Source organism: Dermacentor silvarum, chromosome 8 (genome assembly GCF_013339745.2).
Source record: "Dermacentor silvarum isolate Dsil-2018 chromosome 8, BIME_Dsil_1.4, whole genome shotgun sequence".
In the NCBI taxonomy this organism is placed as follows: Eukaryota; Metazoa; Arthropoda; class Arachnida; order Ixodida; family Ixodidae; genus Dermacentor; species Dermacentor silvarum.
This window is the reverse complement of record NC_051161.1, coordinates 39,432,883-39,448,262: the sequence shown is the minus strand read 5'-3', so window position 1 is coordinate 39,448,262 and position 15,380 is coordinate 39,432,883. Positions and strand designations below refer to the sequence as shown.

The following is a 15,380-nucleotide window of genomic DNA, read 5'->3' as shown; positions in this document are numbered from 1 at the left end:
GAGCATTGTAGGAAACAAGTATACGTTACGCTATATCCATCTTACTGTTCGTCATAAGAAACGCGCAGGCCGACAGTCATTTGAATATCTGGTGGTAGGTGTGCCTCATAAAGCTGCACGTGTTCGTGGGCGAAGTGTGCAAACAGTACGATTTCCCCTGCCAGAAGCACAAAAAAGCTGATATAGGCGATGCAGCTGCAGAGTCGGCTGAACGGAACTTTTTTGATACCTTGAACGGCTGCTTGATTCAAAAACATCCTTGGCCTGATTGGGCAAACGCTCAGAAATAGATGGGTGGATCCCTTTCGTTTCAGTCGCTGTTTTCTTGTAGATTGGCCAAACTGTCATCGCTGGTTGACATTTAAGAAATAAATGTCAATACGATAAGGTAGAAAAGAAACAGGGTATCGGCAACAGTCTGGTTAGACAGCGTACAAGCGCAGCTGCAAATGGAAGGTCATTTGCACATGGCTGCATTCGTTCATTTTCTGATTTTTCGATCGAAGTACGCCGAGTTTGCTTGTGTTTCATTTATTTATTTATTTATTTATTTATTTATTTATTTATTTATTTATTTATTTATTTATTTATTTATTTATTTATTTATTTATTGATGTTGTTGTTGTCGTCGTCGTTGTTGTTGTTGTTGTTGTTGCTGCTGCTGTTGTTGTCCGTCCGTCCGTCTTTTAATTAACTCCAAGTCACAACTTAAAAAGGGTAGTTGTCTCGCAACGTGGAAGTCTGGCTTGAGTTCGGTGCTGTAGCCCGGGTTCAGATTGCAGTCTGATCTCCGTCCAATTGGGAACAAGGCTATGAAGGCATTATTTACAGGTCAACAGGCCTGTGTTATTCACATGACATGAAATAAAATGTCCGCATGACATTCTATTTGTGCATGCATAACCGTCGCTTTCTCTCTCTCTCTCTCATCATTCTATTCCCTCCTCCCCCTATTCATGTGTAGGGTAGCCAACCGGACGCTTTTCTGGTTAACCTCCCTACCTTGCTGTCTGAATTTTAAGTCGCACTCTCTCTCTAGGTACTTACACTCGTATTAGAAAACCCATGTTCGCAGCTCAGGAACATGGCAGACACCACATAAACACGAACACTAAAAACATAAAAGGAAGAGCGGTCTGTCTCTGTAGTTATGTGCGTTAACTTGCTCGTGCTGCAAACATGAGCCTCACCAAGCACCAAGTGGCAGAAGACGAGATCCTGTCGCTACATCGGGACCTCCCGCTCCCACCCCATTCGTTAAGCTGCTCTACTGACTGACACTGAGCAGCCAACTAGACGACGAACACAAGGAAAGCTTGTTCAAATAAAAGACAATGACGCCGGCCAAGGACGTTACAATTAAGGTTACGCTCACCGTTCAATTAGAAATGTTCTTTTCTTGTGGCCCAACAAGTTCTTTTTTGGTTTTTCCTTTCTTTCTTTCTTTTCTTTCTTTCTGTTTTTTTTTTTTTTTTTTTTTTTTGCTCTGGAGCTAGAAAAGAAATTAAGGAAAAACGAAGTGGCAATACAAGGCAACGTTATTGATTGAGGATTTCCAGCCATCAGTGATGAAAATCACTCGATCGTAGGAGAAAGTTTCGCGCCAAAGCCCCGTTCGCTTAGCCCATCTTGTTTTTCTTTCCCCAATGATCTCCTGGCTGCCCGCCGAAGGTCCTGCTGAATAGCATTAATGACGCACACAGCTAGGCATTGAAATAAGCCTACGAAGGGCGTACGAACAGAGCCGGCGCATCCTTGAACATTACGCCGCGGTGGAGTTTGTTGCCGAAGCGGTCGAAGAGCGGCGCTCGCTACCAAACTCGGTCGAGAGTCGCGTTTTGCGAGGAAGCGAGCGCACGGCCTCTGCTATCGGCACGACAGTGGTGGCATTGCCCCGTAAAATCGCGTCGCGACACACCTCACTCCGGTGACAGCAGCAGCAGCAGCGGCGGCGGCACAGTGAGCACAGCCCCCGCAATGGCGAACGACGCGCAGGAACGGAGCGCACTCGAGCAGGTGAGTTTCGTGCATGACAGGGAGAACATGTGGGGCCGGGATAACATCTCGGCGAGGGAAAGTTGGCTCTTCTTTAATGTAAGCCGAAATAGTGCGACTGAAATAGGCACAGAAAAGAAAAGACCTGCGCTCGTCCTGTGGCACGTGTTTTTCCGAAAGGGAAAAATTATGCTTGATCGCTCTTTCACAGAAATCAGTAGAACACGAAAGTGAAACGTGTCTTCACAGAAGCTGTTGCATGTTTGCTTCGTGAACTCACGCTCCGCTACAGCGAAAGGCGCGATTCGCGGGCGGGTGACCATGTTGCAGGTTTGTTGGCGAGCGGCGTCCTGTTGGCGAACGCCGTTCTGCTGGCGAGTGGCTTCTGCGAAGGTGCGAGCATACTGTTCCGGCTCCGTATAGTGGCTATGGCAGCCAGTCGAGCTGCGACGCGCGCAGCTGCAGGAATGCCAGTGGCGGAGTTCGCACCGTGTGCCGCGAACGCGCGAAGGCATTCTGCTTGACGCTGGCGTGTCTCTCGCCGGAGCAAAGGCAGATTCGCCCGGCGACGTCGTTGCCTTTCTGCGCCTTTTAGCGCAGCAGTTGTCTTAGGTGGTGCCATCGCAAGCGAAGCAATAGGCGATGCACTGCTGATGCACGTTCAAGCCGCAATCCGTAGTCGACGAGGCGCCATAGGCTAATCCGACGCGAAAGACAAACCACAGAACACCTATATGGCCAAACCATGTGCGGTAACTGCCTACACGGGGCCGCATACTCTGGCGTTGCAATCGTTCAGCCACCATGGGAATGATGGAAACTACATGGATTTGTTTGATCTTCGTGCTTGTGGATTTATACGTTCTTGTGACTTTGTTTATTGCGCTTCATATGCCTTCATTGTCGTAAATTTCCGAGCAATGTATACTTTTCGAAGTGCAGAAGACCCTGCGAACACGCACAATCGCTACTAACTACAACGGTTCAGCTTGGCGAGGTGGCCAAATCGAAATGCGCCAAGCGTCTCAATGCACTGGCTTGCCCGTGATAAATTCATAATGGCCTTTTATGTCGCGTGTTGAGGCGTTCGTCCGTGGCGTAATGTGTTCGAATCCTGCCGTCGGACAATATTAATAATGTTTTATTGCATGATTATTTATTGTATAATTATTTTATGAAACTATGCACGAGGCTTGGTTGTTTATTCTATGGCTACACCGCGTTGGACCCTCCGTTGTGCTGTGACTACCGAAGCGCTCCCTGTCGGCGCTCGTTAGTGTCACAATGCAGTGCGTCACTTCACCGCTCCTAGATGGCGACTATCACATCCGTTACATCCGTTGCCGGAAATAAGTCGTGAAACCCGGGATAAAACACCTTCGTCTTAAAATTTTCTCGTGAAGCGTGTGACCCATGCTTGGCCATTTCGGTTCGACCGTTCTTGGGGATTGACATCGGCCTTACATCAGCTAATTATTAGGGTGCCGACCTAGGGCCGATCATTGCTGCCAACCTGACCGACTTCAAACCTAGCAAGTCCTAAGACAATTTGTAGGTAAGCACATGTGTAGCCCTACGTCAAGCCTAGCATGGCCCCTGAAAATTTGAAGGTCGGCTAATGTCTGGTCCTACATCGAACCTAACGTCCTAGTGACAACAATGAGGGCCTATGGATATCTTGTGGGCATCCACTGTCAGGACATGGATATCCTAGAGACGTGTCGAATACGTCCTGTGGACGTCTCTCACGTCATCGTTTGGCCACATTTTCCGCGTGCTGCGGACGTCTCTTGCATGTCCGCAAGGGACACCACGGGAACATTCTGTGTACATTTTTACAGACGTGTCAGGGCCTTTTGCACAGTATTTGCTATAATTTCTCTTAGGGTCGCAGCCCACGCATCAAGAACAGATATATTTTGTGCACACGTTACGCGCACACGTATTTGTGCAGAAGTGCAACATACTCCTCATAAATTTTCATTGATCCGCCAAGCGCTAGTGACTTATTGAACTAATTGAAGTTTCAAAGTAAATTGCTTCAGAAAATTCGCGAAGTACGACGTAAACATGAGCTGCAGACACGAGATAGTTTGGAATTGCAATTCAAACACGCGATGTACATGATACTGTTACAAAGAAACCCAAAGACCAAGCCTCAATTGAAAAAGAAATATTGACGCCAATGCCGAAAAAGGACCACATAGAATAACCTTGGGACATCCATGATAGGATTTCCGAAACTGGACATCCGGCGGATGTCATATTTGTCTCCGAAATGGTGCATGAATATTGGGACATAATTCGGATGTCCTTAAGACAATGTGTTTTCTCTGAAATGGCTCAGGACAATTTGTAGATCGGCTTATGTCTGGGCCTACATTGGGCTTTGCTTTATTTCTAGCACATGTTATACTTATGAAACTGCACATTTCTGGCCGATGACAAGCAATTATGCATCATTCTTGCTGTACAGCATGTAAATAGAGTACAAAATGTACTGCACCACAGAGAGCATATTCATTTAATCATCGATAACAACACAGTTATCTTACAAAAATGACACAAAGTGATGAAGCTTGTGCCACATAACCCTGTGCACATAGACTAGAACAAAAGTATCACTGAAACCACGTTGTCAAAATATGACAACCTATTTTAAAACTTGGAGCACCCTTATGCTTCGCCTTTAAGAGTGGAACGTGATAGCGTTATTGGACGCCGTTGACGCCGACACCGACACAGTATTTTCTGCGACATGGGGCCCGATCAAAATTTAGAAAAGCTCGGTTTTCAACATTCTCCTCAATGTTGCCTAGAACCAAAGTACAGCGAAACACCATCATAATTGGAGGACGCTTAAGCTTCGCATTTAAGAGTGGAACGCGATAGCATTCTAAGATCCCTGGCTGCTTATCAGACTTTTCTCTCGTATCTTCACATTACAATCCAATGCTATCACGTCTGTAGAATGTGGTTAAGTCGTACTTTACGATTTATCTGACGTATTTTACTTTGAGAAATTAATGTTTTGTTGACTAACGCCTTGCGCCACGCCAAGGGCCCGCCCGGTCTGGGTGGTGTGGGACGATGTGGTTCGGCATGATTATTTCCGCCAGACGCCGATGCTTACGCCGACGCCGGATTTTCTGCGACACGGGGCCCTTAACGCTATCGCGTTAAAAAGAATGTGGACGTATCTGCCTGGAATTAAAGGCACCGCTTGGAGCCATTCACAATATCTAGTAGACAAGCAACCATACGAGCTGGAAAATTACACATTGGCAAGAAAATATTCCAGAGAAAACAACGTAGATGCATTATATGGCACACTGATTTTGGGAAGGCAATATACTGCACTAAACTAAGCAATAAGAAAACTCCTTATTGATATAATAAAGTAGAATAAAACAGTGATTGTCATTCCAGAAAAAGTTTCAGAATTATAATTCAGTCAAATCTAACAAGTCCGGCACTTGCGAAAAAACCTCATGCTGGGGACGAAAGGCGCGAAATTGCTTTTGAATGCGCCGGATACAGTACGTTGGCAACGTACTTCGGCACTACGTTGTTCCCGCTTCGCATTTCAACTTGTCGCAGCCGGCCCTAGAGAATGGTCTTACATCAACCTCGGTCCCCCGTCATTTTGCTACAGATGCACCGACGAGGTTGGCAAAGAACCTTGGCCCGACTTTTTACCTTCCATGGCTGGCCACGATAGTTGGCAGCCGACTTCCCACCAGCAGTTTTACAACCGTGGGCCAATTCCGCTTTGGTTATTTGTGTCCTTGTTTAGTTTGCGGCGGTTTCAGCTTATATGCGGGTTCACAAATGTGGAGACCAGCCTTGTAATAGGTCAAGAAATACGCGAATTGGTGCCCACATTACCATGTTACGGTCAAATATAGATCTTCCACCGCCACTCCCCCTCCCCCCCCCCCCTCCTCCTACCCCGCGTCCCTCTTGCAAGCCAAAAATCCAGTTAGCATGGCTGAAGGTTCCAACGAAAAAGTTGCACCCGCAATATTAGCACCTGCTATATTTTGAAAGTATTTTCTCTCAACACACGTGTCGATGTTGCGGCAAAACCTACTGCGATAGCTGGATGGCTATCACGTTCTGTATACCGAGTAAAGGTTGTGGGCTTGATTACTGGCTCCAGAGGCTGCAGTTCGATGTATGATACAATATTTCAAGAAACGCTGGTTTGCTTAGATTGAGGCTGAAACTTATCGGTATTCCTCTGCCGCGGAGCCTTCAATACCTTCTACGTCGCTGTTCAGTGATGTAAAAACCCCTCAACTAAATGATATCGTGGGGACGTCTTCAAAAACAAAAACAAGAGTAGGAGGGAGAGGGAGGGGGGGGGGGGGTATACACGTGCTTTCGATGCAACTAAAACGCAATTTGCCATGGAATGCCAGCAGGAGAAACAACTTGATATCTGTCCGAATGTCTCTGCGTGAAGCGACCGCGTTGGTGGTTGACTATGATTGAATCCGCTGAAAGTGACGACGAGCAATGTACCCGGCTAGAAATAATGTTCTCAGGCGTCTGAAACGGCGGAGTTGTTTATTGGTGTTGGGTTTCTCAATAATAGGTTATATTTCTTGCTACAATTTAAACGACACTAATTTATTTGGCGCGTTGCATTAAAGCATTTTGTTGTCGTATACCTGGCATAAACTCGCTTTGAATACGACCGCCATTACTCCCTGAAAATGTCCAACTCAGTGAAACTCCGGACACCGAATGAGCTGTGGCTGATAGTGCTCGGCTTCAATGCACACGTGACTTCTGTTACCCATTATTGCAAACTATGGGCATAGATTTCGAAGACCTTCTTGAAAGGAAGTTGTAGCACTTCTGAAGCTAAAATAGTATTTTCAGCACGTCTGATAGCGAGCTAACGTACAACTGCTCGCAATGTCAGTTGGCAGTTGTTAAGGCGCGCCGAAGGAATCGTCGGGTGACAGTCGCTTCATTACCGACCACTCCGGCTATACAGTGTTTCTCGCTGCTCCTTTCAGCATAAACTTCAGCAAATGACAGTAAGAAATAACTCATACATACTATGTAAGTGAACGCATGATTCGCTGTCCGTTTGAAACTGACACGCGAAGCGCAAAGTATGCGCGTGCTTGCGCTTATTTTGGCGGAATATCTCCGGCTGTTCATACCCCACACAGACCTCGAACTAGAGCAGCACAACAATCAGCCAATGCTGGGGCATGCTCGGAAGTCTCCGTTTTTCTTTTTTTTTTTTTTTCATTTTTTCTACGCGTATATCCCAAACGAACAGGGCCTTCCACAGAGAACAAATAGAACAATTCAGAGCAATTCTAAATGTGATGCCACGTGAGTTCGTACCGGCCTGTCAGCCCCTTATAACATTTGTTAGCTATACGATATGTTTAAATCTATACGATGATAAGTAACGAATACGAACCCCCTCACCTTCCTTCTTATGAACAACTCAGTACAGAACACATAAAGTAACACGTATAGAAAGGGACAAGTGACTGTCATAATTCATGTCGCAACTGTTCGCATTCAGTCGTGTCCATCCCGGCGCCTACCTGTAATTTTTGTGATCAAAGCACGGCAGATCAAATCGCGGTAGGCAGGCCTCGATTAGAAGGCAGACCTTACCACATCTTCATTGTGTTTGTTTTGTTTAGTTCAAGGTGATGTTAGACGTCACCTAGATTCTTGAGAACGCGAGTATGCGTCACAAAAGAAAAACATTGAAACGGAAAGTGGCACTGCATTGCATACCATTGACGTCGAGCGGGCCTTCCCTGCTTGGGCAGCTGAATCCTTGAGGAGGACGTCTCCCGATCGGATTCATTCGCGACGACACTGGAATAATTAAAGTTTAGTCCAGCAGGTGATATACTACAACAACAGTACTAGGTCAGCATACATGCAGGTGAAAGCTGGCTGTCTGCGTCTTCTCTTTTTCCGTTTCTGTTTGTCGCGGTGTTCGCAAAGTTACTGCGTCATGGGACCCTGCATTTCCTCATCCTGACTCTCACCCTTCGCTTCACTTTTGTGACATTCGGGTACGCTTCCCACCTCGTCGCCAGATTCTGACGTGAACCACCAGGTTGTTGAGACATATACAGCGCATTCTCCATACCAGACTATAGTTACTATCTTTCGTAGATTATGCACGTGTGCGATCGGCTCTTCAGAGGCTGGGTGGTTGCCTTCACTAGGGCGCTTAGCTGGCTTTCCAATTTTCGCGATATAAACACAGGTATACATGAAAGAAACACGATTCAGTCTCCAGATTTCATCTGAAAAATTGCTTCACTTTGAGCTATTCTGCTACCTGGAAGAACGTGAAACCTCACTCTGCTAGTCTGCCAAAAATGATAACATCATCTATAAGTACCATATTCGACACTAGCAGATGATCAAACCGAATCATACGGGCATGTGTGATTATTGGGTACAGAAAGTATGGGCAGTTTGACGCTTTACTTTTCAAACGATTCCCTACACGTACAAGAGGCAAGATCGCGGAGCTCAGTAGATAGGTAGGTAAAAACTTAATTTTTGTCCGGCAAGTTATTAAGGTTGGCTTCACCCTGCCTAGGCGTCTCATACGAACCCTTGGGCTCCGGCGGCGTCGTCGGCCCGCTGGATTGCCCACAGTTGATCTTCTGGGGCTGAGTTGAGCAGCAGAGCACAGTATATTGTGTTTGTTTTCATTGTTGAAGCCAATATAAGGGACGTTCGTGGCCGGCATGTAACGCGAGTTGCAATTACTGCTGGAATTACCGATGTACCTTACAAAAGAGAGGCTGCTTTCAGCGAGAAATACACATGGAAAAAAATTAAACAGTCAGAACAGTTACTAATCATAGCAAGACCGCATCTACACGTCAACAACACCGCAAATGCCGTCTACGCATCGGAATTAGCCGAAGATTGCCGACTATTGCAAGGAACTCCTCAACTTCAAAGCCTCGCATTGTGAATTGTGTCGTGTTGTTGTGTCCCGTTCTTTGCACGGCAACGACTGTATAACGTTGGAGACATAGTTGTATTCGTTGCACCCAGTTCCGTAGCGTTGTGTATGTACATACCGCGGTACATAGCATTGTATACGTATTGTTGCATAGCGTTCACCAGCAACTCGAAGGTAGACGCAGTTGTTGTTTTTTTTATTATTGTTTTCTTTGTTATATCTCCCACGTGCCGATGAAACTCCTTCATGAAGCTAAATAAGTGTTTTGTGTAAAATCAATGCCTCAGCCTGTGGGAATAAATTCTGCCAACCAAGAAGAGCGAGAGAAAAAGAAACGTTTATTGATGAAACAATGTCCCAAGCGAGGCCCGGTATCACCCTGTGGTGGGAAGGCTCCTTAGCCCGGGAACCCCCTGGCTTCGACTGCCCTCTGGGCCCATGGCGACGAGTTGTCGTTGGTCTCCCAGGACCCCGAGGACGAGCTTGGCCTCCCACGTTTCGACTAGGTGGTCCTCGTTTGCTTGTGGTGACCGGTTTGCGTCCTGTTTCCGGTTGCATTTCACTGTCTTCATGCCACAGGCATTCCAGGAGCAAGTGTGCCAGGGTGTCGGGAACGTTGCAGAGTGGGCAGAGGTAGCCGTGAATGACCAAGAAGACAGCAATTATTTACTGCATAAGTATCGCATTTTTTCCCACTCTGCCCACTCGCTAGCTACCATCTGCTCCGTTTCTCTCTTCGCGCAAGTGTTTTGGTACCCCGGAACGCTCGAGGCGCTGCAGCGTTCTCATGCAATCGCCAGAGATGCCATCGGAGGTGCCGTATCTGCGCGCCTGTCCCCTGGCGAGAAGTGAAGGACGGCCAGCGCCGCGATACGGGGGAAGATAGCAGCCGCCGCCCGTCGCCGATTCCGGGCGCTTCTTCGCCTGAGCACGAGTATGGAAGTAGTCCAGTCCCCCCAGACACGCCTATCTTTGTGACACAGTCTCGTTCCGCTGTGCCTGCATCGTAGAACACGTGTGCGGTGGTCTCGATGCGTTGCTGATAGTTTCTGTTAACGAGGGCGGTGGCCATACAAACGTGGTTAGCAGCGGTATGTCGTTATAGTTCCGAGCAAAAAAAAAATAGGAATAGGGTGGCGAAAGACAAGCCGGTATTTTACTTCGTTTAGAGAGCCACGAGCATAAGACAGCGTGGTAGGGACCGCCTCCGTTTAAGCAAGAACAACAACAATAATAGTAGTAGTAGTAGTACAATCAGTAAAGATGATGACGGTGATGGTTGTGATGATGATTATGTTCACTTGGTCATTGAATAATAAATGCAATTGAGACTGACTGCAGTTGAGACTGACTTAGCAAGATTGACTTAGCCTGGGAGTATTCACAACTCGGGGGCGGTGTCGTCAAGGTTGAAAAATAACTATGGTCACACAATAGGAGAGTATTGGGGCTGTGCGGTTCTACGTCTTTCGCTCATCAAAGCAAACGAAGAGAATAGAAAAAAGGTACAATATATATATATATATATATATATATATATATATATATATATATATATATATATATATATATATATGGTGCGTGTGTTAAGTGTAACGCAAGAATCATTGTAGAAATTAGAATCACTAATTTCCTCGTGTAAATGTCGGCGTCCATCTCTATTATCGACTCTATTTCACCAACGACGGCCTGCTATTGCTACGCGCATGCAGTTAAAGAAGACGCTCAAAACAAGAAAAAAAACACAGACAAATAGAAAGTAGAAGCATAACATAAGAAGAAGAAATAAACTTTATTTAAAGAGCCGGCACTTTGCTTTTAGTGGCCTCAGGTGTCGGCTCGAAGTCCTTGGACTCGGGCGGCATCTTCGGCTTGCCGGACGGCCCAGAGCTGGTCTTCCAGCTCTGGGCCGGTGCGCAGCCACTATCGACCTCGTTTAGTCTGGCAGGGGCTGCCTTTCTTTTTAACAAGGTCACGAAAGTGACAGTTCTCCTCATTCCGTATGCGATGTACACTCTGTTTTCCGGGTAACCTCCGACGGCGTTTCTATAGAAAGACCACAATCTTGCACCTTCAATCACGTATAGCATCAGGTGGAGGAAGAAGTGTTGCAATTTCTATCAAATTGCGAAAGTCATCACGGTGCCCCGTGATGCGCAGGGAGAAGCGCACTGTGCGGCGCAGCATCACTTGCACGCAATATCGGCAGTGGCTCACTGTGCAATCACTGTGTACATCGTTAGCTGTAGTGCTAATGCAGGTGATTACGTGTGTTCCTGCCGCTACGTATGCATGAGCTTCAGAGTGTGACGTCATGAGGATTTGCATACTTCAGAGGCGTGCAAGGGCTAGGGATGGCCAAGGAGCGCCAAGAGCGCCAAGAAATGGTATGAAGTTGTCGATGTTGCAGTCAATCACAAAGGGTAGATGTAAAGTGGCTGTATAAAAGCCTAAAAACAGTCTCGATAAAGTGCATAAAGAGTACAAGTATTAAAATAATGACAATGATTAGTGAGGTGTTCTATCAGAGCACAGCTCAAGTTTATGGTCCAAAGCTGGGAACAGCGAAGACCCGTGTGAACGTGTATTCGGCTTGTTTTGCGTTATACCGGTGTGTTTGGGAACATGAAGCTTGTTTGTGTATACCTTTTGTATATATATATATATATATATATATATATATATATATATATATATTACGTGCCGAAACCATGATCTGATCACCTAGGGTTCCTTAACGTGCACCGAATGCACAGGATGCACTAACGTTTGCGGATATGTAATTTTGTCATTTTAGTAAATACTACGAAATAGACAATATTTCCGCCTGCTTGCTACCTTTTGTTAAAGCTCAGGTCTTTCTTTTAAAATTAGGCATATGGCTGAGATGCCTTCAACTGCCTTGTTTTCATCAAGCTTCCATGCCCATTATGAGGCATGATGATGAGGATAGGTAATATATGGGTCCGATTATTCTGGTATACATGTTCTCTTCTTTTTCTCCTCTACCTCTAGCCTCTGAGCAGAGGAGCAGGCTAGAGGATATTACTTCAGGCCAACCTCTCTGTGTTTCCTCAATAAACTATTCTCTGTCCCTTTCTCTCTCTCTTCATGTCCATTGTATTATAGCCGTGACAACTCGCCGACCATTATGGGGGAGCTAAGTATGAAAACGGTGTACGGTGGCCTCGTGAGTGCATCTCTCAAGCCCATATTGCACCTATCGCGTTAAGTAAACGGTAATTAGGAGAATCTATACACCAAGCCGGCCTCCTCAAGCATACTGCACTCGAAGTCGCCAGACGTCCTTCAGCTGAGCCGGCTTGTAACTGCACAGGAAGTAGAGTCAGATCTTGCTTTCTGGAGAGCGATAAGAAGATAAGCGAATGTTGACTTGTACGGAAACGCTTTTCCTTGAAGTTGGCCCGTTGTTTACATCGCGGTTCCGGCAAGTCGGTCGCGCGCAGCGCAGTCTGTTGTTTTCGTATTCGCATATGCCAGACAGATGACGTAAGCGATACAACGTAATGTGCCTCACGTTTGCAATAAAGGGAAGTTGTGACCGTGCTTCTCAAGTGGGAAATATGATTGAGTGACGTCGCCAGACTTTTTTTTTTTTTAAGGGAGGGGGGACACCCACTTGACCGATGACGGGAAGAGTGAGGGGGGTGAGGGCGGGGCGCATACTAACATATTAGATATATATATATATATATATATATATATATATATATATATATATATATATAATGTTAGTATGGTATGGCTAGTATATATATATATATATATATATATATATGTTAGTATGGTATGGCTAGTATATATATATATATATATATATATCCATCACCCAAAAAGATCATATGCTCGTGACGCCTGCGGCAGAAAGGATGTTCCACATCCGCCCCTAGGCTTCTGAGTGGTGGCGCTGGCTAACACGCCCAGAGTTAGTTCTAGTTGTAAAACATAAATGCCCCAGAAAGCGGATGGAAAAACGGTTCCGCGGTAACTCAATGGTGAGAGCATCACACGCGTAATGCGAAGACGTGGGTTCGTTCCCCACCTGCGGACAGTTGTTGTTTCATCCGTTTTCATTTTCCATTAATTTATCATTACTTTAATTCAATTAGTGTGTGCAAGTAATTTCCCCTATGTTGTTCTTGGTGTCAATGTTTGTTGGCTTCTTATGATATATATATATATATATATATATATATATATATATATATATATATCAGTGAAGCAAGCAGTCACAGGAGCCGGCACAGAAATAGTTCAAAAAATAGAAACACGTAGGAAAAACATATAGCAGGACTTTACTGACGTTCACAGGACTTCACTGAAGATGAAACATGCTGCGCGCTTCTGAATGGCTTCAAGGGTTTGAATGAGGATGGTTTTATGAGTTTGAATGAGGGTGGTGGTCAGCTTTTATATCCAAACTCCGCACGTTATTCGAGGCGAATGAGCAGCAGCATCAGCAACGAAACTGCGCCTAACTGTTTCATAAGGGAGCCTTTGCACTTGCTTTCTGGTTCTGCAGTTGAAGGCGGCCTTGAAGGATATCTGGCAAGAACAGTTCACCGACGCATATCTGCTCCGATGGCTACGAGGTGAGTTTCTCGAGAGATCCGCACTGCAGCACCTTGACGGCTTAACGAGCAGAAAGCGAACATAAGAAACAGCGTCTATGGAAACCCATCTTGTTGCTGCCCACCAGTTAAACACCGAAGAATTCTTTTTATGTAGCCCTCAAGGCTCGGAACTTATTAACGTGTCTCCATTGAAGGCAGATGTATGAATAAAAGTGTTTTCTGGCTTAACAGCAGCGTAAAAAGGCAGACAGGGAAGAGCAAAAGAAGATAAGGTATAAAACACAACCCCAAGGGGCCGGGGCGCTCGTACTGCGCCCATATTTATGTTTTTGTCGACGTCTATTCCTCTTTCGCCGATGTTAGCCGAAAATATCAAGTCAGCTATATACATAGCTTAGGGGCATGCATGAAGCCTGTATTCGCTTATGTTGCAAGTGGTCGATGCGTAAAGAAATAAACACCGTTTCTGGCTGGCTTTCTTAATTAAATGTTTATGAATGGAGATACTGGCACCCTCAAGCGGTCGCCGACTAATGCTTCTTAAATCTGCGCGACATCAATCAGCCCTCAGGCATTGACGACTGTGACACGAGACACGGCGAAATACGACGCTGTTAAACCTGCATGTACGTTCGACAGATCTGAGCACGTACCAGTTTAGTTCATGCACAGATAGCAAGTAAATTATTTTCGGCAAGCATAGCCAGTGTCCTCACGGGCACATGGCAGAAAACAGATACGCAGTCAATAAAAAATAACTTAAATTCTGGGGTATTACGTGCCAAAGCCACAATCCGATTACGAGGCACGCCGTAGTGGAGGACTCCGAATTAATTTTGACCAACTGGGGTTGTTTAACGTGCACCCAATGCACGGGTACACGGGCATTTATGCATTTCGGCCCGGTGGACATGCGGCTGCCGCGGTCAGGATTTGATCCCGCAACCTCGTGCTTAGCAGCGCAACGCGAAAGCCACTCAATCGCCAACCAAAACCACCCAAAGTACGCAATCAATAGCCCGACAGAAAAGCAGGCTCACAGATACAGCGTAACCGAAGTCCAACATTGGTACAAAATTTTTGGAGGATGAGTAAGGAGGAGGAATAGACGGAAAGGGAGGTTAGCCAGTTCTCAGACCAGCTGGCTACCCTGTACTGGAAAAAGGGAGTAAGGGGAATAAAAGATAATAGAAAAGAGATGTAAAAAAAATGTAAAGTAGAGCACACACAAAAATTGGAACTTCCAAGGCAGTGACTCGGCAGTCTCCACGGTAGTTCGCACGTTGGCAACAGTGTTAGGGTTTTTTTTTTTTTTTTTTTTTTTTTTTTTTTTTTTTTTTTTTTTTTACTGCATGCAGAAGCCTCTTGCTCAAGACTCGATGTACGGCGTATTTCCCGATCGACAAAAGACGTCTATGCTTCCCACTTACTCTCGGAAGAAAAAAAGAAAACTCCGAATGCGCTGATAATGCAACGAGTTTAAACCGATTTAGACAGCTGTATATAGCCACCATCTGAATACGTGTAAACCTTGTCATGTGTCTGCACCTTTTCTAGCCCGGGACCTCGACGTGGCCAAGGCCGATGACCTTCTGCGCAAAGTGAGTGAGAACGACAGAACCGGATGTGCAAACTCGTGTCGCTTTCTGCAATCTCCTCGTCATCGGACGCCATGTGTGCTCGAATTCACTCCAGAGGTCATGCTCTCTGGCATAGCTTCGCTAGAATAATGTAAAGATTCTTTCCAGCTCTTTTATTTTATTTTTATTTTCGCATTCCTTAAGTGGTCCGAGCGGTGCTTGATTTACGTC

At 45.8% G+C, this 15,380-nt stretch overlaps 1 protein-coding gene across 2 annotated transcripts in view; it reads left to right on the top strand.

The window, feature by feature from the left end:
• The first annotated feature begins 1,774 nt into the window (after nucleotides 1–1,774).
• LOC119462086 (SEC14-like protein 4) overlaps nucleotides 1,775–15,380 on the top strand; it is a 44,469-nt gene continuing 30,863 nt past the window's right edge. Inside the window, exons 1-3 of one of the 2 annotated variants that reach the window (XM_049672541.1) lie at nucleotides 1,775–2,016; nucleotides 13,518–13,587; nucleotides 15,127–15,170. In XM_049672541.1, coding sequence (XP_049528498.1) covers nucleotides 1,978–2,016; nucleotides 13,518–13,587; nucleotides 15,127–15,170 — 153 coding nt within the window. In that variant the 5' untranslated portion in view covers nucleotides 1,775–1,977. The remainder of the gene's footprint in view (nucleotides 2,017–13,517; nucleotides 13,588–15,126; nucleotides 15,171–15,380) is intronic. The other variant, XR_007468385.1, reaches the window with a different exon arrangement.